We start from the raw sequence: 23,473 nt of genomic DNA on the forward strand, positions 1-23,473 counted from the left end.
AAAAAATTTTCAAAAACAATTTCAATATATCCACTAAACAATTTAGCAAATATATTTGGCATGCCCAAAATATAAATAAATTTGTAAATATGATTAGAAAATTTAGCAAAATATTTCAATATGCTAGAAAGACAATTAACAACATTTGTGGAATTTGTGGAAACAATTAAATGAAATATAAATGTAGTGTTTTTAATTCAAGAACGCGCACTTCAATTGAACTGAACTACATTAAAAATATGTTTGATTGGCTTCAATTGTAGCAAATTTCAACGGCCAATTATATAAAGTATTTATTATTTTTTGCAAATATATTAATCGTTAAATTGTCATCGAGTATAGAATGAAATAATATAAAATTGAGTTAAATTGAATTGAATTACACATACAAATTTAGATGTTTTTTTTTCTTTTCCTTTCATTTATACATTTTTAGTTTTTATATACATATATAAAAAACAATGGTAATTATTATAATTATTTAATAATTTTAATTAATTTTCAATTTAAAAACACACACATATTTTGTTGCAATTATTTTAATAATTTAGTAAGGTTTTTAATATAATTCTTTTTTTACGAAAGTGTATTATTTTTTGTTATAGATATATAAAAAACAGTTTTTTTAATTAAATAATAATTTAAATTTGTTTTTTGTTTTTCATTTGCATTCTTTTTAGATATCTATAAAAATAATATTGCAATTATTTCAATAATTTTGTAATGCTTTTTTAATTAAACTCTTTTTTATTAACACAAACTTTTTCATTCTACATTCGTAATTTAAAAAAGAGATAAATTGAATTATACATAAAAAAATAGGTAATGTTTTTTTTTATTCATTTTTTTTCGTTGAGTTTTTATACAAAAAAAAACTTTTGTAATTATTATAATAATTTATAATTATTTTTATTTTGCCATTTTTCTTTTGTAAACACAAATTTAGGTATTTTAGATAATTTACCAATTTTTAATAAGTTAGTAATGTTTTTATTTATTTTTTTTTTTATCTTATTAACACAAACCTTTTCATTACAAACACTTGCGTTTAAAAGAACAAACGGTTATAATTACCATGAACAATAGTTGAATCACATTTTGCCATAGCCACAAATGCAGAGCAAAAATCAAAGTGTATCTAATTATGAGTTAGCTGACTGTAGAGATCTATGGTTCATTCAATTTATGTGTGTGTTAGTTTATCTCTGCATGTGTGTGTGTGTGTGTGTGTGTGCGATGCTGGCAACCTAATTTTTTGGTTTACGCTCAGTTTTAATGGTGCTCCCCAGCCAAGCCGTTGACGTCAACAGCGCAGCATCCTCAGCAGCAGCAACAACAACAACTATTCATCGACAAGTGTGAGTGTGGGAGTGTATGTGTGTGTGTGTGTGTGTTGTTTATAGGTAGGTAGCTAAATTATAGCAACAACCATGAAGCACTGCGATGCGCTGCGCTGTTCAAGCTCATCAACAGCAACATGAAGAGCCGCCAACTAGTTTGAATGCCTCCAAGTTGCCGCCGCTCCCAGCTTCCAGCATCCAAGCATCCAACATCCAACATCGAAACAGACATCGCTCCACATCTCTTCATTCCCCTCTCGTTTCCTCCTTTTAGAGGCAGCACCCTCATGTTGTGGCCTTCTCCTGGCCCGCCGCCTCCTCCTCCGCACGTTTCTAGCTCCCTTTTTTTGTGCAAAACGCTCTCAAACAATTGTTTCTTATTTATAGCCCGAGGAGCAATTTTAAATTTAGCTCTCTTCAGTTGAAGCAACGTTTTCGCTTTTGGTTTTGCACGTCAGTTTCGGTTTGGGGCTCTTCTTTTTTTCCCTTTTTTTTTCATTGTCTGACTTTATGTCTGTGTGTAGGTGTGTATGTGTGTGTGTGTGTGTGTGTTCCATCTCTCGCATTGTTTTCGCATTTTTATGCACAGCATCCCAATAGGGCTTATTAGCTGCAAGCGACTCGTATGCAATGGTCAAAAGGTTACACCTCGTCACACACACACACACACACAACACACACACACATCTGCATAGTTGTATGTGTGTGTTTTAGTTTCCCACAATGAAAGCTGTTGGCATTAGGATTGCCTGGAAACGAGCCCAACTTTTCGCACAGACACACACAAAAGTCAGCCAGCTCAATTACAAAATTCTTCGAGCTATGTATGTAAGTGATGATGATAATTCTGCAACTCGAAATTTCCATAAGCAAACTATCGTTAAACTATCGTATGCAAAGATGTAACGGTTTATCGATCTATTAAGATTAACGTTAGTATTGAAAAAGATGAAAAAGTAATTATTAAGTCGATGCTAATCAAATTCTATATATTTATCATTTCGCTAGCTTAGCTTGATCAGTACTATCGATCTGCCTAACGACTATCGTTTATACTTTTGAAAACAAAAAACAAATAGTTTATCGATCTATCAAAGATTAGCGAAAGTATTAAAAAGAAGAAGTAATTAATAAATGCTTAAGGTAAATTAAATTCTAATCGTCTATCATTGAAACTTCTTAGTTGGAACAGTACTATCGATCAGCCTATCGACCATCGATTACACCTTACAAAATCAAATGCCTATCAATGATTAACGATAGTATTAGAAACAAGCCTTGCGTCTTAGTATAATTTATGAACTAATCACTGATGCAAGTAACAAGCTAAGCTACTAAATTATCTATAATTTCAATAGCGTAGCCTAAACTGTACTATCGATCAGCCTATCGACTATCGATAGTACTTCAAAAAGAGCAAATTAGATAAGCTTTGCTTGGTGTAGAGCATTTTATGGTCGAGATTGATGACAAAGAAAACTGCACGAGCGAGGGAGATAGCGATATAGAGGTGGGGATGAGCGGCATTCACAGTTAGTTTAGTACTTCCCGCTGCTGCTCCCCGCTTGCCAGCATTTGCTGTCGCTGTCGCTGCCGCTGTTTCTGTTGCTGCTGCTACGAGTGAGATATATTTTATTGCTGCTGCCTTTGCCCCCATATGAAACCTAAACTTTTGTGTCTGCAGTTATTGTTATAGTTGTTTTTGTTGCTGTCGTTGTTGTTGCTGCTGCTGCTGTTGCTGCTGCTGTTGTTGTCGCGGTTGCCGCTGGCTGTGCACATTAATAGTCAGTTTAGTATTCACAGTAAACGCTCGCGGTACCCAAAATGAAATTAACGCTAAACAAAATGCTTTACGTCGAACTTTTATGATGTACAAAATAGTTTCAAATACCCTGTGAACACCGGCGTCGCCCAAATGGGTCAGAATAAACTAGAGAAGGCTTTCGACGTGTTTGTCAAGTGAATAAATCTTGACTTTCTTTTTAAAAAATATGTTGAAAATTGAATTATATTTTGTGTAGGCACAATTTCGTTTCAAAGTTGCTAAAGGAATACAATATTTAACATAAAAATGTTGTTAAATTTCATTTAATTAGGAACGTTGAAAATAATAATGCAATAATTTTGTCTTGTAATTTATTCCATTTTAAAGTGAAACAATTTTATTTTTAAGCTGAGCCGCAGTTTTATATTTAATATAATATACATATACATACATACATACGAATTCAATATTTAGAATAATTGCACTATTTAGTATTTTTGTCAAATTTTATAGTATTGCTGTTTAGTTTAAATTTCAAATTCTTTTACATTAGCAATCTAACAGTACATTTTGTATTCTATGGCATACTTAATATACCAAATGTAGCATTCAGCATACTTCAGTATTTTTACGGTATATTAATTTGTTATATTATGTATTCTTGGGCATATTAAATATACAATTATACCAAGTGTAGCATACAGTATACTTAATGATTTTTGGAGTATATTAATTTGGTATATTATTTATTCTAGGATATACCAAATATACCGAAATACGAAGTATATCATACTTGCGTATTTTTTTTTGTAAAATATTTATTATTGACCATAACAAATATCCCAAAATATCAAGTGAAACATTTGGTATATTTTATGATTTTTTGCTATATTACATATTCTTGTGTATACTTAATATACCAAAATACTGAGTGTTTACCGAATGCTAGGTATTCTGTAGTATTAGCAATCCAATTTTATGTCATATTAAAGATTACTTTTTTTTTGTGGATATCAGAAATATCTGGTCGCAGTTTCCCTCTTCGTGCAGAGTATTAGGCAAGTCCATCACATTTTCAAATGCATGCTTTTATGACTTTTTGTTGAGTTGGCTCTTTTGGAGATCCGTTGCCGAAATCAAATGCAATTAATTAATGATAGGACGCTAACAGCTACAAGCGAAACACTGTAAAACTTTTCAAATGCGAGTTCTCGACTGTGTAGAATGCATGCATGTGTGTGTGTGTGTGTGTAAGTAATAAAAGAATCCGTTTGAATAGTATGGTAAATATACGTATAGTGTAAAATAAATAAATAAACCGCGAGCTCTTGTGGCATTTGATTACGATTCTGAAGTTTCGTTGAGGGGGTGTAAAGTAAACATACAGAGATATTGAAGACGTGGATCAGAAGTTGAGGTATAAATTTTGCGCATATCTTTTTCTGCTTGGCAACCAGCTTTGGCTTAAGTAAAAGAGCTAAAGTCAGCATGGGAGAGGGAGAAGGGAAGCAAGCTGGGAGCAAGCGACGACGACGACGACGACGACGACGACGCTGGGGAGTGAAAATGATTTCCGTTTCCTGTTCATTAAACTGTCCAAAAAGAAAGCACCAGACAACCAAGAGGGGAAGGGGAAGAGAGCGAGAGAGAGTACAGAAATAAAAGTACTCAACAGACACTGAATACTGAATGCTGAATACTGAATACTGTGAATACCGAATACTCATCCGCTGGCCACATAATGTGGCATAATGTTAGCCGCTTCGTTGTCGCCACGCAACAGACAGAGAGAGGAAGACAGAGAAAGAGAGGGAGAGAGAGAGACTCAAATGAGACGCCTTATTTTTGCTTACTAAGCTGTCGTTACACAATTTCAGCTCTTCATACACACACACACACACACACGCACACTCTCCCATTTCTACCTCTCCGTATCTCTGTCGCACTTGTTGGTGCTGCCGCTAATGTATTCAAAAGATACGAGTATCTCACAGATACAGCTCAAGATACTTTTGCTCGCCAGTTCCAGTTGTCGCCGTCGCCGTCGCCTTTGCCTGTTGCTTTCTCGTTTGGCTGTTGGCTCTTGGCTTTTGCCTGTTGGCCACACACACTAGCCCTTACTCCCCTCTTCTCCCCTCCCTTTAACGCCGCGCACTCTTGCCTCCCCCTCACGCAGTGTGAATGACCCGTTTGCTGCGACGCGTCGCCTCGTTTTATATGCTTATTTCTGCCGAGACTTTTCGCCAACTTTACTGCTTTGGCAAATACACAGCGCATATACATATATATACATATATGTGATAATAATAATAATAATCATAATAATATTAGTCAAGTGTTGCAACGGGCAAAGTATCTTTTAGAAGCTCACTCACTCACATTTTCATGGCTTCGCATTTCATTTTGGCCATTTGAAATCTTAGACCCAACTAGGCCAAACAACAACCTGTTGCACATTTCTTTTATGCACTTTATGCACTTTACTATTCCAGCTAGAATTACACAAATTTCTCTGTTACGTAACTATTTCTAGAAAAAAAAAAACATTTTTTTTTTCACAAATTATGCGTAATAATTACGTATTAAACTTGTTCAACTTTTGCCGGTGTTTTTCGTTCAGATTTTGCATAAATTATTCATGTTATTCGCCAACGAAGCGTGTCATATTATTTTTGGGTATTTAATGTTTTGCAAACGTCATCGAAAAAGATCCCCAAATAAATATAGCATGTTAAGACTTGAAAGTTAAAGAAGTGCGAGCTCAAATTTAAGTATAAAATTCTATTTGTTTGAATGAATATTTATTTTGCTCTAAATTTTTGTTTTTTTGTTCATGTTTGTGATTCATTTATAGTTTATTTAGATATATAAAACACACAGCTGAGAATATTTGGCATAGTATTTTGTGACAAATTTCCCATGGAAACAGTTAACAGACAGCAAACAGGTAGCAAAAATATTTTTGAAGTACTATTATTTTGTTTGACCTGCGGCGCCTAGACTCTGCAATGATTACTTTACTCACCGCTTTCATCGCTCCCCTCTTTGGGCATAGACACAAAAGACAAAGCAAATAAACGAACGTGACTGGAAATTATAAAATTAACACGAATTTTGTGTGGCATGTTTACTTGGGTTCTCCGAGCGTTCTTCTCACTGCAAAAATTTAGTCGCTCGCAATATTATTCCAGCATTTTCTCATTTCTCATTTACAACAAAATTTCAATTGCGGAAAAACACCAAAAATAATTGTGTTTTATTATATATAAAAAAAAAAACAAAAAAAAAAATAGGTATAGAAATGTGCAAATTAAAAAGCATTGCAAAAAAAGTTAAACAAAATAATGGATGTATAAAATATCATTAAGAAAAAATGCAAAAAATATCTGAACAGAAAAAAGCGAAATGTATGAAATCAGCACGATCGCGATCGTGTGTGTGCATATCGATTTATGAAAATGTTTTCTCACCTTCACTCCTCGTGACTTAGAACCGCTTCGATGATGCTATTCACTCGCTTCATGCTCTACACATTTGTGTTTGGATCATTTCAGCTAAGTGTTGCATTAAGCGCGACAATTGAATAGAATGTGAATTTGTGTTTTGACTTTATTGCATTTAAATTTACATTCTTCTTAGTTAAAATAGATAAACACGTATAGAAAACATTTTTGGCATATTTAAAATAATATAAAAAATATAAAATCATTTCTAAATATTTATTTTATATGCAATAGTAAATATAACAATATTATATATGTATATAAATAATATTTAGTTCAACATTTTTATGACATTTAAAAATATTCTATAAATTTGTTAATACATAGTTTTATGTTTGTCACATTTTTCTCATCAAATTTACAAAAGGTGTAAAACTTTTAAATAGTTTCGATTCATTGAAATGAATTATATTTTCTGTAATTTGATATTATTCATAATTCACAATAAATTAAAAAGCTATTCAACTTTTTCAATTTTAGTAAATATTTGCATACTTCACAGTTAATTTGAAAATTTAAATTATTGTGTAAGGCTTGGCAGTTAAATTAAGCTGCTTAAAATGACAGTTAGAGCATCGCAATTTCGACTTTCATAATAAATTGCGAAGCTCTTAGATAGCTCTCCATTGAAAACGATCGTATTTAGCGAGGACAAATTTGTGTGTTATTATTGCGCATTTTATAATTCTCCTGTTATTTTTGTTTTTTTCTTTTTGCTTTGCGCTGTTTTTTAGTATTAATATATTTATTGTTTTTTTTTTTTTTTTTTGTTGCGTTTGTGGTTTTTATTTTTTAAGTGGAATGCCGTGATTAATTGAATGCGGCGCCGCATGACGCCATCACTTGACTGTGGGCGTTGATGTTAGTATCTGTGTGTGTGTGTGTGTGTGTGCGTGTGTGGGGGGAGGCGTGGGGCGTGGCAATGTGACCATCAAATCGCATTAAACAGCTGCAGGAGCAGCCACCGTTACTAATTGCATTTGTACGCATTTTTCAAATCCATCGTTCGCCGAACTTCACTTCGCTTCCATTGCAGTTGCATTTTCACATTTTTGATTGGATTTTGCGACAACTCTCTCTCTCTCTCTCTCTCTATCTGTCTTTCTCTATCTTTCTCTTTCTCTATGTGTGTTTATTTTTGGGCACATAGAAGGGCACAAAACATCCTTGTGAAGCCAACAAACTCAATGCCCCATTTTGGCCATGTTTATGTGGAATTAATGATAGCTGTCTGTCGCTCACAAATTTCCAGTTCTATTCAATTCTATTCATTTGCATTTGTGTGCGTGTGTGTGTTTCGTTCTCTTCTCTGATTGAATTATTACTTTACTATTTCTATGTTTTTACCATATTAATTATTAGTCGAAATTGTTGAGCAAGTTAATTCACTTGAGAGCGTAAATAAATTACTTGATCTTCTGAATTCATTTGTTATCAAATTTAAATATATATATATTATATATTTTCAAAATAAACTAATTGTTAATGTTTGATCATAATTCAGAGTTTTATTGATGTATTAAAACTATATAAAATTGTTTGCATTCGAAGTTTGTCGAACTTAAAAGGAGACTTTAACTTCAAAAAGAATTGAAAGAAACTTTCGATACTTATTTGATCTGCATTAATTTGTATAATAGAGAAACTAATAATAATTTCAAGCAGTAAACAATTTTCATTAAAAAATCATTACAGTAAATATAATCCATAAAATTTACTTTTTATCAATTAGCTGGATTGTAAATAAATATTTTCATGCATTGTTATTTCAGTTGCTAATAATATTTTTCATTAATAGTTAAGAATTTAGTCTTTTATTTGTTGTTGAATATTATTATTTTGAAAATAAATTTTAAAGCTAAAATAAATGGAGTAATGAAAATAAAAATATTTCAGATTAAAACTTATTTTTTTGTAGTTTTCGTGTGACATTAAATATTATTTAATTTTAAATATGGACTCTCAAAGCATATTGTTGGAATTATAGTTAATTTTTACAAAAGCTAAAATCAGAAATTTAAAAAGTTTTTTAGAATTTTACTAAAATTTTCTTCTTAAAAAACATTATTTTTTTTTTTGTTTAAAAAAACTGTCATGAACATTTTTTTTCTTTTTTTTTATATTAGGTTTAGAATATATTCTATAGTTTTATATTAAGAATTATAGTAAAATATTACAAGAAAAAAAATTTACAATGCTTTTATGAATTTTACTAGAATATTATATTATTAGGTATAGATAAGGTATTAGGTATAAAATATTATATAAATTGTATTAATAATTATAGTAAATTTAAAATGCTTTTAGGAACTTTACTCGAATTATCATAAAAAAACACAGTCTTGTATTTATAAAACAAATCACGGTAATGAAACTAGATTTATTTAAGCTGTCAGCTTAAGATATTAAAAGTGTGCTGTCAGTTTGTGTTTGAATTCGTTGTGAATATCATGTGAACACTTATGAACAGTGGTGCTATTGAGCTGATTGCCATTTGACAGCACTTAATTGTGGCTCGCCTTGCGAATGTGTTTTGTGATTTGCTATCAATGGATTAACATGTCGAAGCAGATCGAGGGAGTCTCTGTGTGATGTTAGATGATTGCTTTCAACGAAAGACTCTTTTAATTGGTCAGGCTCGCCTGCAGCGCCATCTGGGTGTGAGGGAACTAAGTAAAGGTCACTTTGTGAGCACTTTGTGTGCGAATGTGTGTGTGTGTGTGCCAGTGTGTGTGTGTGTTGTTTAGGGGAGTGCTGGTTCCACTTGGTGGCATCTCTTTCTCCTCTCTTGCTCTCTCGCTTTCGACTGGTGCTGTAAATTTTCCGGCTTTGTGTCTCGACAATTCCTTCAGGGTGTGTGCACGCTGTCGCACCTCAAACGGTCAGTAGCAACAACAACAACAACACCGACAACAACAACGTCGTCAGCCACGACAGCAACACTTCATTGAAGCTGCTGCTGCTGTCAGTCCATCAGTTCATCATTTGCTTGGCTTGGCTTGGCTTGGCTTTCACTTTGACGCGTTTTTCCTCAGTGCGCTCACTAATTTTCCGGATGCAGCTCGTTCTCTCTCTCTCTCTCTCTCTCTATCTGACTGAGTGTGTTTTTCCCCCTCCCCGTGTTGTCAGTTGCCCGCATAATTGCAACTTCCTTGTTAGGAGCAAAGTGTCTGCCCAAAAAATAATAATGATGACAATGACCTTTCACCCGAACCTTCGTAGTGTTTAATTCCCCATATATTCCATTTCCATTTCCATTTGCAATTCATTTCCCTGACATCCTGCTTCGCATTCTAGAGAGAGAGAGAGAGAGAGAAAACAACAGAAGACGATTCATTAAATGGCATTTAAACTATTGTTATTATTATTATTATTGGCATTTCGCTTTGCCACCATCTCCATCTCCTTCTTCTTTTTCTTCTCCTGTTTCTTCTTCTTCTTCATCTTCGTTTGCATCGACTAATCTGCTAGCTGTTCCACTGATTTGATTGTGATTAATGGTCTGACCCACTGCCTCCGGTCCCCAGTTGATGACGACAACAACGACGACGATACGTTCTCCCCCCCTTCTCTCCTCTTCACACGTTTTGTTCAACATTTGAATCTATTATTTCGATTTCCTGCAGCATATCAAATGCTTTTTCCACTTCTCTCTCTCTCTCTCTCTGCGTTGCTCTTTTGCCGCAGTGCATTCCCTTGGCTGGCTTTTAATTTATAGCTCGACGTCACATATCACATGACATATGCCATATACATATGTATATACAAAGTGTGTTCGATATACTAGTGCCTATATACAAACAGAGGGGCAGCGACAGGGGGCAAGCTCACAAAGCAAACGCGCTCAAAGGCATTTGATGGCAAAAATACCAAAAAGCAGCAACAGCAGCAGCGGCTCAAAGGGTTGCCTCGTATAGTGAGGTAGGCTATATCAGTTCATCAGTCAATCAGGCATTCCATCACTCAGTCAGTCAGTCAGTCCGTCAGTCAGTCAGTCACTCCATCAGTCAGCACGCTGGTCAGGTGTGCGTGTGTGTGCGAGTGTGTGTGTGGGCAAAAGAGAGTTCAAAGGGCCGCGCGAGCACCTGATGAACTTAACCCCAGTCACATAGCAAATTGAGTGCACAAAAAGGGATAATCGTGCCGAAGAGTCCCAAAAGGTTTTTGCATATAACAACAAAAAGTACAACAACCACAACAACAGCAACTACAACAATAAGAGCAAAGAAACTGGCAAACAGTGACGAACAAATCGAAGATTTCGTTTCGAACATTTCTCTCTGTAATGCTCCAAAGGCAAGTTAAATACTCAAACACACACACACACACACGACACACGTCTGTGTACAATGTGTGTGCGTATGTGTGCATAGCTAACTGAGCAGCTAAAGCAGCCAGCTAGTCGACTAGCAAATACCCTAACCACACAATTAAGCAACTACTTTTCCCATCAATTTGTTGCATTATTTCTCAGCAAACTTTTCAACTAAATAAAAATATGTATTTTGATTTCGTTTCAATATTATTTATTTCTCTGAAATTTTATCTTCATATTAATATTTTGAATATTTTATCTTGTTCACATAATGTTTTTTATATATTAAATAAACTGCATTTAAATTGTCAAAAACACATTACTATATATTTTTTGTTATACAAATTTGTTGCAAAATTTCTCAGCAAACTTTTCAAAATATATCTTTAAAAAAAACTAAATGAGAACATGTTTTTTAAACGGCCAACCATTCTTAATATTTGTTCTTCTTTAGTTTTATATTTTTCAAATAAAAATTTCGGTAATTAATATTACATATTTGAATATTTCGGTAGTTTTAACTTGTTCAAATAAAGTTTAGATCTAACTTTATTAAACTGCTTCTGTAAATTCACAAAAGTATATTGCTAGATAATTTTATGTCATCAAAATAATTAATTGCTTTCTTAAACATTTCATTTGATTTATTTATATCAATTTTATTTAATTCTAAAGCATTTGATTTTATTTGCTGAAAAAAATTCTGTTTATATATTATTATTTGTATTCTATTTGAAATTTTGATTTTGTATTGCTTTTTTGGAAAAAAATTTGAAATCACAATATACGAAAAAAAGATAACTTATAAATTGATATTTTTCTGAAAAGTTATGCTTTAAGTGGTTAATTGAAACACAAAGAAATGTGTTAAAATACAAAAAAAGTAATTCACATATTTTCACCGAAAAAACTTTCTGAAAAAATAAACACAGCTTCTACAACAATTTGCTGATTTTCATTAACACAAATTGATTCATCATACATTATTTTTAATTAAATGAATTTAAATTTTGTTTACTTTCTGAGCATAGTAAAACAAATTGTATTTTGGAAATGAAATCAAAGTACCTAATATAGTTTATTAGCTTTGAGAGAAAGGCATGTACCCTTTTATTGTAGTTGCCGTCAAGGTATAGAAAAACGGCAGTGTCAAAGGGGTACCAAAAAGCAGGAAAAAAAACAAAACAAAAAAAAAGAAAGAAAGGATTTCGGCGCCGTTGGCTGCCCGGGGCTCGAAAATTGAAATCGAAGCCGTAAAGCGGCATACAAACACCTGCAACAAATATAAGTACATACATATATAACAACGCAGCAACAACAAATGAAGCGGAAGGAGAGCGAAGGAGTGGAGTGGAGAGGTGAGAGGGAGAAAAGATGAAACACAATAAAAATGTTTGGCCCATTGTCGCACAGTCGAACGAACTGAGAGCACTTCGGATTCGCACACTCTGTCTGTCTGTCTGTCCGTCTGTCCGCATATCCGTCCGTCCGTCCGTCTGTCTGTACGTATCAGTATCGATATCAGTATCAGTATCCGTATCCGAAATTTCCGTGTTACCCATATCACTATTCGCTCTTCGATTGGCCTAAGCAAGACAACAACAACAACAACAAAATAAAGGGGTCCACATAGAAGAAGGCTTCGGAGTGTCCCGTTCAGTTCAGTTCAGTTCGATTCGGTTCGATTCGGTTCGATTGTACCTGTTGGAGTAATGTGATTTGCTGCGTTTGGCAAATGTAATAAATAAATAAATGAAAATGTTACCCCAATTGATTTATGATGTTCGTCTTTTGTTCTTCCCAAGTCTATTTGATTTCTTTTCTTCTTTCCCTGTTCGTTTTTTTGGTCTTTATAAAATATCAGCTCACATTTGGCCATGAATGTTGCCCAACGGAATACAAATTAGAGAACGCTTGGCGCTTTTAAAGTAAATGTTCTTTACACACATATGAATGGAGTTTTCTATTATCATGATTTTACAATTCGGAATTTTTCTGGCACTCAATAATAAAATCCGACTTCTCTTTCGGTTTTTTCACTGCTGTGTTGACCAAAAAATTGTAGGAAACTTGCAGCAAATGCAGTAAAATGTATAAATAATGAAGCGCAAAGAAAGAAAAAGAAAAAAAAAAACAGAAAAACAAATATAAAATAAAGTAAAATGCTGCGTAAAGTAAAAATCATATAAACTTCACCCATTAACACATTTTTCGGGGCCCTCATTACACAGTGCAAAATTGTTGTTGTGGTTGTGGCGAGTATTTAACCCAAATAAGAAAGAAGAAAATGAAAGACAGACAGGCAGAGAGAGGGAAAGGGGAAGAGACTCACATGACCGCACTAGGCGGACAAAAGAAGAAGCAGCGATAGCAAAGAAAAAGCTCACAGAATCGCGCAAACACTCCAAAAGCCAACTGCAGTGAGGCGACAACGCGACATTGCGACAAAAGCAACAACGCGACATCGCGACATTGCGACACCAAACGCCGCATAGTGTAAAGTTAAGCGTAGTTGCTTTTTACCTATATTTCGCTTTTTTTTCGTGAATTTTTTCGCTGTGAATTTTTAGCACAATTTGTCGCACGCAAATGAAAGCACATCAAAGCAAATGAAAGAAGATTCTCGCTGCTTCTTCTTTTTATTCTTCATCTTCATCTACTTCTTCTTCTTCTGCTTCTTCTTCTTGTTCTGAAATTGTGCTGACTAGTCTGGCCAGCTGGCCAAGCAACTTGGCAATGACAAGTTGGCTAATGGCAAACTTGGCGACCTCAGCAGGTCGCCTCAACAAATAAACCGTACCGCAAAGCACACACACACATACACACACATACATAGTTTAGTATATAGTAGTACTAAGTGTGTGGCTAGTAAAACATACTAAGTACACAGCAAAAAGAAGAGTGTAACAAAATGAAAATTGCGACCAAACTGAAGCTCTACTCTCAAGTAGCACAGTCAGTTTCCATGCGGAAACAAGTACAAAAACTTAGGTGCATTCTTTAAATGGTTTATTATATTTATAATAAATACTTTTTGTAAACTTAATACATCAATTTTAAGTATAGAAATTACAAAAAAGCATTTCTTTTAAAATAACTAAACTTATTCATGATTTAGATAAATATTATGCAAGACGTTAAATTTTTGAGAAACTTAATAACAAAGACTGTATTTACAAAGACTAAATTTATTTTCTTAAATTAATTATAATAATAAAATAATTGAAATATTCAGCTTGATGCAAAATTAAAATTCGATTAACACATTATTCCATCATCACTAAAACTGTGTACATCTCAATATTTTGCCTTATACTTCAGTATGGATCTTTTGTCCGGAATCCCTAGTAAAGGGTTTATCAAGACAGGATAAAATCGGTTGAGAAACCATTTATGATTTTTGCTCTTGCCTTTTTTTCTTCACTTTTATTACTAAACCTTCCTCAGTAAGAGACTGATCGTTAAATCACGCAGAGAGTTGAGAGACAAATTAATGATGAAATAAATTCCTCGGAGGCAAATTAGTTTTGCTGTTCCGTTCAAGATCACTAGGAATTCTCTTCCTCGTTTTATTCTACCTAAAACTATTAACTATGCTTCACATAATCCCTGCCGTATTCTGAGTGGGAATTACCACAATCTCCATAACGTAATTGGCTCTAGTAAATCAATTCCTCAACTTAAAATATTTATCTTTAACTAGATTATTATATTTATAATATGTAAAGAAAAGAAAACAAAAATATTTCTTTTGATAATTTTGGATGCATATTATCGTGCACTATAACTTAAAATAAGTCCAAAGAGTAAAAACATATCAAGCTTTTCATTTTAGCATTTTTAATTATTTTTATGCATTTCCAAATATTTCGTAAAACGATTTTTGAACTTAAACTGAGCAGGAAAAAATTGTAATTTGTATGAAATGCATTTTTTCTTAAATTTAATTCACTTTTATTTCTGTATTCCACTTAAATTTAAACTAAATGAAATTTCGTGCACAAACCTCAAACTAAACAACAATAAATTTGTTGTTTGCCAACTAACAAACTAATTGCAAACATTTGTTGCTTGTAATATTGAAACATTTTGCGCATCCCACACAAAATTTCGATGGACAATGTTCAACGCAATCGACATCAAAAGTTATGCATAGAATTTTCGCTCTTTGCTCTTTAAAATCATTTGCGTTTTATCAACATTTTAAGTATTTCTTTTTTTTCGATTTTCAAATTTCCTATAAATACTTGTGTTTTTTTTTTTTTGGTTTGCTTGCTTGCGTCAAGGTGCCGCAAATTCAAATTTCATACTTTTAAGTGTATATTTTATGTTATTATTTTGATTTTTTTTTCTTTTTGCTTATCATAATTCTCAGTCTGACATAATGCGCACCTGATGCCGTCAACGGCGGCGTGCTAAATTGGCCGACACTTTGGGTGGTGTTTTTCTTTTCCATTTTTTTTTTTTGGCTGTTCCCCCTTCCCTCTCTCGATCCATTGCTTTAGTCCTGTAATGCTGGCATTGCCAGCCGCAAGCTGCGCAATCCTCGCAGCCAGCAATCTCTCTCGTCTTAGATACGCGTACTTTCCCTTTTGCTTTTCAGCGCGCACATTAGCGCGGCTTTGAGAGGCGCGCAATAAATCCAGCTCAAAATGATTTTCAAGGGGGGATAAAATTGAGCAGGAGAAGCACACGCACACAAACACACACACACACACACACAGGAGCGACAGGACGATGGTTGGACATGCAGATTGGTGCGTGATTGGCTTGCTGGTCTCTTCCTCTCTCTTGGTTTCCTTCTCCGTCCTTGTTCTCGCCCTCGCCTCATCACCGATTGCACATTTCAATTTCAAGTTATGATGACGTCCAAAATGGCGCTTCCAATTTCCAACGGCCCCTTTAATGAAAATGGACAGGTGCGCCACATTTTCTGCTCCTCTGCTCCTCTGCTTCCCTCCCTCCTATTTCTGGGCTTTTGCGGTAACGCTTTGCGTCTGTCTTGTGCGAACCATGACAATGACTTGGTCGAAACGTGCGATTGTCCTCGCAACGCATTCCGTATCCTCCACTTCAAAGTACTAGGCAAAGTACAGCTTGGACTTTTACACTTTGTGCTTGACTATTTTGAATGAGTAGGAGAAATAATTCAGTTCAGCAGCGTTGCGCAAAGCTGATGAACTGATTCTTTTTGTTTAAAGTATTTGCAAACCTTCAGCGATCATTTCCAGCTCTGAAGCTGAACTTGTTTTGGATAGAATATACACTTAAAATCAGTTATTGCTTAAGTACTTTAAAGAATTCAACAAAATTGAAAGTTAATCTGTCCAAAATAATGGAAAAATGAAACATTTATTTAAACAATATTTGAAGAGGTTGCTAATTTTGTATATAAATATGCTTAGTACTATAAAAAAAAGTAGTATTTTAATTAAAAGATGTAAGAACATGAAACTCCTGTTAGTTAAATGCATGCAGTTCTTAGTTTAATGGTTAAAAATGAAGCAGATACTGTTACATATATTGTAGAAAAACAAATACAAATGTCTAGCAAAGGACAATGTTACGTAGCTTACATTAGGTTTAACAGAAGTTACTCTAATAGAAAAAGTAGCTGGACTCACTAACAGAAGAAGTTTCTGCTAAACTGCAGAATTTGCTCGCTTTGATTAACAGAAGAAGTTGCTGCCAAGCAGCTGCATATTAGCAAAGCAGATAGAGCGAGATGGAACATGTTAAACAGCAAAGAATGCTAGTTGATCGTGTCTAACAGTTGCAGTTGCTGCTAAGCTAAGCAAATGACGTTGCTTTGATTTGTCTAACGGAAGAAGTTGCCACTAGGCAAAGTAAAAGTAAAGCAGAAGGTGTTAGAAAGAGATGCAAGTAAGTCTAGCGGAAGAAGTTGCTACGTTGATTATGTATAAAAGGAGTTGATGCTGAGCTGTAGCGATCGCTAAATGTAAAACTATTTGGATAGCTTGCATTTCTCTTTCCATCTCTCTCTTTCGTTTGCATTGTATGTTTGAATTGTGTTGCAATAATTTATGACTTTCGTTTGTTTTTGTTTTATTATATATATTAACTAAAGTTGTATTCAAAGTAAGTCAGTGTTTTATTTGCAAACTTAAAAATTAACTGATTTCTATATAATATGATAACAATAAGAATATAAATATAATGAGATAATACGATAATAAAAATAAAAAGCTTAATGCTTACGTAAAGCAACAATAGAGCATTGAAAAACAAAAAACAACATTTCATTGTTATCAAGTCAAGTCAAGTAAAGTTTCTATAGGTTTTATAAGGTCAGGTTGAGTAATATGCACAATTTCAATAAGCAGTTTAGAGAGATTTGCAAATGAAAATAACACAATAAATAAGCAGCAACTGCTGCTGATGCCTAATGAGCCAAGCAATAAAATCGACTTCAAGTGGACTCAAAGAGAGAGAGAGAGAGAGAGAGAGAGAGAGAGAGAGAGATACTTAAATCTGCTATATACGTATGATTTATTGTATTGCATTGTTTTGTAGCTACATACGTACATATTTCTCTCTTTGATTTTCTTGATTTCATTTTCCATTTTTTATTTTTCTATATATATTTTTGCATCGCAATTTTTCGCTTGGCGTGCGTGATGAGCCTTAGACACTGAGCTTATGCGTGTGTATGTGTGTGTGTGTGTGTGTGTGTGTGTGTGTGTGTGTGTGTGTGTGTGTGTGAAAACAGGTTTCACTGATTTTCAATTTCAATTGTCTTTTAAGTTGAGCTAGAGCTGATAGCGCGAGCGAGATAGCATTACAAGTAGCTGTAAGCAAGACAGAGAGCTGCGTGTGTGTTTGTGTGTGCGTCTATTTGTGCCATTTTTATTTGCGCACATTAGCAATTTCTTTTGTTGTCGACATCCGTAGGCCGCCGCCCCACTTCCCCCCCCTCCATCCACCTTCTTCTTGACTGTCTCTTATTCCTCCTCCTCCCAGTACTTCAGTCATTGTTGCTGCGTCTGCTGGTGTTATCTCGCAACTCTCCGTGCTCCACACTCTCCACACGCTCCACACACTCTCCACACGCTCTCCACTTCGTCTTCGTTTGGTTGTCATTTTGTGGCTTCTTTGTAGGCTGATTTTCCACTTGGCTGTGTGTGTGTTCGTGTGTTGTGGAAGCCGCCTAATGCCACCCATTCCATTGCCACGCCCACTCGCCTCCTCCTCCCCCTCAACCGTCCGTTATTGCGCTATTCTGTCATGCACTCATCATATGCTGCCACTTATTATGATCTTTGCCAGCTATTGTATTTTATTGTAGCTCATTTTTTTAATACATTATTTTTTTTCTCTGCTGCTTTCGCCTTCTCTCTCTCTCTCTCTCTCACGCCCCTCCTCGTCTTGTCCGCCCCTCTGTGCTCCACTCATGCATTTCATTTGTGCTTTAATTTAATGTAATCTTCACAATGTTCTATTCTATTTCATTCCGCCTCGCAGTTTGTTGCCGTAATTCCTAAGCGAGCTGCTTTTGTTAAATAAATACGTCATTTATTATTGGCCATTGTATTAGCCCTAATGCTGAAATAATGGCCGAGACCAGCACTAAAGAAACACACACGACAAATACCAGCAGATTTTCAGATTTGTTGAGAAACAGACGCTTCTAAAATACACTTTCTAAGACTATTCGTAATTAGGCAGTCTTAAATTCAATTTGTGCTCTTCTTTTTTTTTTCTATATAATATCGAATTTCAATGGTATTCATGGTACATGAAAGAAATTCCCCGAAGTAAATATCTTTTTGAATTTGAAGTAGATTAAGTGAAGCTTAAGTTGTAATTTGGATTGCATAAAAGTAATTGTGAAATTACACATGACAGATTTCATATTAAGAACCAGAACTGTAGCATAGTTTTGTGCGCTTAAAATAATTACATTTCATTTAATGCCAGAGCCTGAATTAAATATGCATTTTAATCTTTTTTCATTGCAGCATTTGTGTGTGGACAAACTTGAAATTGTAATGGAAATCGTGAAGCACAAGGAAGCGCACAATATTCTTCTCGCCTCTCTCTGTATTTTTTTTTCTTGTTGTTTGTACACACATACACACAAATACATATGTATGTAGTATATGTATATAAAGTGCAATATTAATTTTAATTTTTGAGTGCTGATAAAAAAGTTGACGACATCGCCGTCCGCATCGCAAAAGGCGACGACGACGACGGCGACAGCGACGGCAAAAGTTCACATAAAGCGGCAAAAAGTTTTTCAATTATTGTAAAAAGTGTTAAAAACGACGACCAAGGAGAGTGCGATAAAGAGAACGACAGAGAGCGAGAGGACAAGCTGTGAATGAGAGAGCGTGCGGGAGAGAGAGAGAGAGAGAGAGAAAGAGTGAAGAGTCAGCCCTTGACTGAAGTGTGAGGGCATCATAAATATTAATAACTCGCTATCGATATCCGGCAACACAAAATTAAAACAAAAAAAGCAAAAAAAAAACTGATTAACCAGCGTAAAATGCGATTTTCGTTGCAAAATAAATCAACAATATTTGAATATCGTTAATTGATATTTTCATAATTGTTGTTCGGGGTGTTCTTCAATTCAATTTCAATTTCAATTTCGATTTCAATTCAATTTCCAATCAATTTATAGAAAACGTGAGTGAGGCACAAAAGCAAAGTGCGTGTGTCACAGGACAAGATTTGCAATACAAAGCAAACAAACTAATACAACACAAAACAAACAAAACGAATCAAAAGCAAAACGACCCAAAAAGAAAGCAAGAAAAGAAAGAAGACAACTGACAAGTGGCCAAAGAAAGTCGCCCAAAATGAGTCCGAGGCCCGTGGGCATTGGATTCGAATGCGGCCGCAAACCTCCTAACAATGCCAAGATGCGTTTCCGATGGCCGCCACCATCGTCAGCCACTTCGATATTAGCCTCACCAGCCACATCATCATCAGCAGCCACAGCGGCTGCATCCGCGAGAACAACAACAGCAACAACAACGACGACGACGACGAGAACAAACAGAAGCACATCGAGTAAAACAACAAAAACACAGCAACAGCAACAACAACAACATATTCACAGCAAACATTGGAGCATCATCCCCAGCTTTAGCAGCAGCAGCTCCAAAATGAGCACAATCGCCGTCCTTTTACTGGCCATCGTGGCCCTAAACAATCTGAATTGCTTCCTGACCCCAGCGACAGCAGCGCAAGTCGCGCGCCTCCGACAGAGTCCAACAGGTTAGTGCCTCTTCTTCTTCATCTTTCAATTATTTACTCCCCAACAAAACACAAAAAAAAAAAACAAATATTGCCCTTTGCTTTGCCCCTTATTTGAAACATGTTTATCATATTAATATTAACAGCACTTGAATATAACATTTTAATTGTAATTTACTTTGCCAAATAATGTTGCAAGTATCAAATTTTACAACAGTGTGAAGATTCTGGAATTTTTCCTTATGAATTTGGAAAAAGACTTCATATATATTGTATATTATATTGTATTTTGCATTCATTCAGCTGCAGTTTTATATATTTTTTTATATTTATTCGAGGATTTTTCCACGACTAATGAGCAATGGCTTTCGATATGGGGGCAACAGAAAAAACTTTATTCGAAATCCGTGGAATTATCAAATATCTTGTGAATGTTCATGAAATATTGTCATTAGACTCAGACGCTTTCAAATAATTTGCAGGCCTTCATTTGGTTCTGATATAAATATAAATTATTGAATATAATATAATATAAATATAATAAATGAAGATTCTGGAATTTTTCCTAATGAATTTGGAAAAAGACTCCATATTTCAATTATATTGTATTTTGCATTCATTCAGTTGCGAATTGAATATACACATTGCAGTTTTATATATTTTTTTATATTTATTCGAGGATTTTTCCAGGAGAGAAAAAACTTTATTCGAAATCCGTGGAAATATCAAATATCTTGTTAATGTTCGGTATTGTCATAAAATTCATGAAATATTGTCATTAGACTCGGACTTTTTCAAATTATTTGCAGGCCTTCATTTGGTTCTGATATAATTATTGAATATAAACAATGCAGATTTCTATTATTCCAATTTTTTTTATTGTATTGAATGTTGTGAGTTGGTTTTAAAATCTTTCTACTAATGAGCAACGGTTTTCATAACTCATCAAATCATCTTTTGGAAATATTGTTATTTTTTTTTTTTGGAAACATTTGAAAAATATATTTACCAAATATTCTTCTTTGCTTTAGCTCTCTTGAGATAGCGGGACATTTTGTCTGGAGGACATTTTAATCGTTCCTGTGCCAAGAATTAGGCCAAAGTGAGGACTGTCAAAATTTTAGAAGCGCGAGTGTGTGTGTCTGTGTGTGTGACTGTCTATGTGTGGTGTCACTTGAAAATCTGAGCGCTGCCTTCCATGCCATTATAATTTGCCCGCAGCATGACCAACATTTCACAGACTCACACACATACAATCATACTTACATATGTATGTATGTAGATAAAAAGACAGTGGGAGAAATACTCGTGTAATGACGAGTGCCAGATAGAGAGAGAAAGAGACAGGGATGCTGCGCAGATAGGGGCGACCTAGGAGAGAGGGGCCAACGCCTAAGCCACAAAAAGTTTTTGTTGCGGGCGCAAAATTATGATGAAAAGTGGAAAGGCAAAAAACAACTACAACAAAACAAAATGAAAGCGGAGTGCGCGGGGAGGAAGCACGCCACAGAGAAAGCAACAAAAAACACAAAAACTCAAACAAAAAAAGAAAGACGCAAATAAAATTACACAAAAATTATGACGAAAAATTGAAATACATACTTACACGTGTGCGCTACAAACGAGCCGACGAACAAATGCTCTTCTATTTTTCGCAGCACCAAATTATGCTGAACTAATTGTGTGTGTGTGCTTGTCAGGATAAGGCTGATGACCAATTGATGATACCTTGGCGTGAGTGCAAAAGCACTGAAAGCACAGACATATGGCCGCACTGCTCACACACACATAAGCAGACTCACCCGCACTGCTCGCACACATACCCATAGTCGTAGAAGTAGTTGAAGAAGAAGGAAAGACTAGTTGTTGTTGCAACTTTTGTAAAGATTTTTGTTGTTGCTTTTTAAAGCTATTTTTCCGTCGTTGTTGTTATTGTTGTTGTCGTCTCGTTTCGTTTCGTTCTTTGGTACTAGTTGTTGTTGCTGGACGCCGCCTGAAATTATGAATCAGGAAGTCTTAATAAGCGCAATTTCAAGTCGTTAGTCACACAGAGAGGCTCTCGGCACGTCTTCGGCTGTTGTAGTTGTAGCTGTTCTGTGTTGTTACAATACACATGTACGTACATATTGTACGTATGTTTGTGTATCGAGCTATTAGCGTCCAGACACACGACAAAGCAAACGGTGTATGTGTGTGTGTGTGCGTGTAATACGGGGGCGTCGTTTTGCAGCTGCCGTTGCTTTTTGGTTTGCTTGCTCTTGTAGCTGTTGTGGTTGTTGTAGTTGTAGCCGTTGATTTTAATTAAGTGAAACGTTTAATATGCGCCACAGATTTGTGTTCGCGCCCTTGATGCAGGCAAAGGGGGTGGGAGGGAGATGTACAGATGTAGAGAGAGGGAGAGATACTGCGATACAACTAACTGATGACAGTCAGGGGCAACAACTTTATGCTCAGATCAAATTGCTTTAAGTGGATCTCTAAAACAGAGCATTAAATATGTACATATGAACATATTCATGTACGTTTGTACACAGAAAACAAAATCTGGGATATATACGCTGAATTAGTGAAGTGTCGGTGTCAATATCTTGATAATCCCGGATTCATTTAATTCAAATACGAAAATACTTGATTAATTTAACTACTTTATCCTGAATGCATAGTTGTAAATTCAAACCGAAAATACTTGATTTTTTAAGTACTTTTTCTGTGTATGTAAGTACATACATATGTACATTTTGTTTATTCATAGCAACACTCGCATACAATTTTTGTTGCTGGTGAGACAATCATGCGCTAAACGCCTGATTTGAATTTCAATTTGAATTCTCGTCATAATCGCATATCCAGTTGATCACCAGCAACAACAACAACAACAACAATAAGAAGAAGAACAACACGCAAAAGCAAGAACAGCAAAAGCAAGAACAACAACAACACCAACACCAAGTGCAAGTCCATTGCAGTCATGTGACAAAGAGCGTGACAGACACACCAGCTACACATTAGGCAGACAGAGAAAGGGTGTGCAAGAGAGAAAGAGGGTTCGGCTGCTCTTAGTTTTGCACATGCATCTCCCCCTCCCGCTCCCACGCTTTACTACAGTTCTATGCTATGCTGTGTTGTTGTTGTTGTTGTTGCTGCTGCCGCTGTTGCTGCTACTCCAGCAACAATCAAATAGCAACACAAAGTCATTTAATGCAATTTGCTGATTGCGCTCTATGTTATTATTATTGTGCTCCTCTTGTGCTGTACCTTTTGACATTTGAACAGAGTGTTGAGTGCGGAGTGCTGACAATACCAGCAATATACTCTCTTATTCGCT

At 35.0% G+C, this 23,473-nt stretch overlaps 1 protein-coding gene across 2 annotated transcripts in view; it reads left to right on the forward strand.

Annotated features, from left to right (window-relative positions):
• LOC117578199 (low-density lipoprotein receptor-related protein 2) overlaps nucleotides 1-23,473 on the forward strand; it is a 180,854-nt gene that overhangs the window by 13,798 nt on the left and 143,583 nt on the right. For both annotated transcript variants that reach the window (XM_052008635.1, XM_052008638.1), the window contains exon 2: nucleotides 19,571-20,169. In XM_052008635.1, the coding sequence (XP_051864595.1) occupies nucleotides 19,749-20,169 (421 nt within the window). In that variant the 5' untranslated portion in view covers nucleotides 19,571-19,748. The remainder of the gene's footprint in view (nucleotides 1-19,570; nucleotides 20,170-23,473) is intronic.

The sequence above is a fragment of the Drosophila albomicans genome, chromosome X (genome assembly GCF_009650485.2).
Source record: "Drosophila albomicans strain 15112-1751.03 chromosome X, ASM965048v2, whole genome shotgun sequence".
NCBI classification, from domain to species: domain Eukaryota; kingdom Metazoa; phylum Arthropoda; class Insecta; order Diptera; family Drosophilidae; genus Drosophila; species Drosophila albomicans.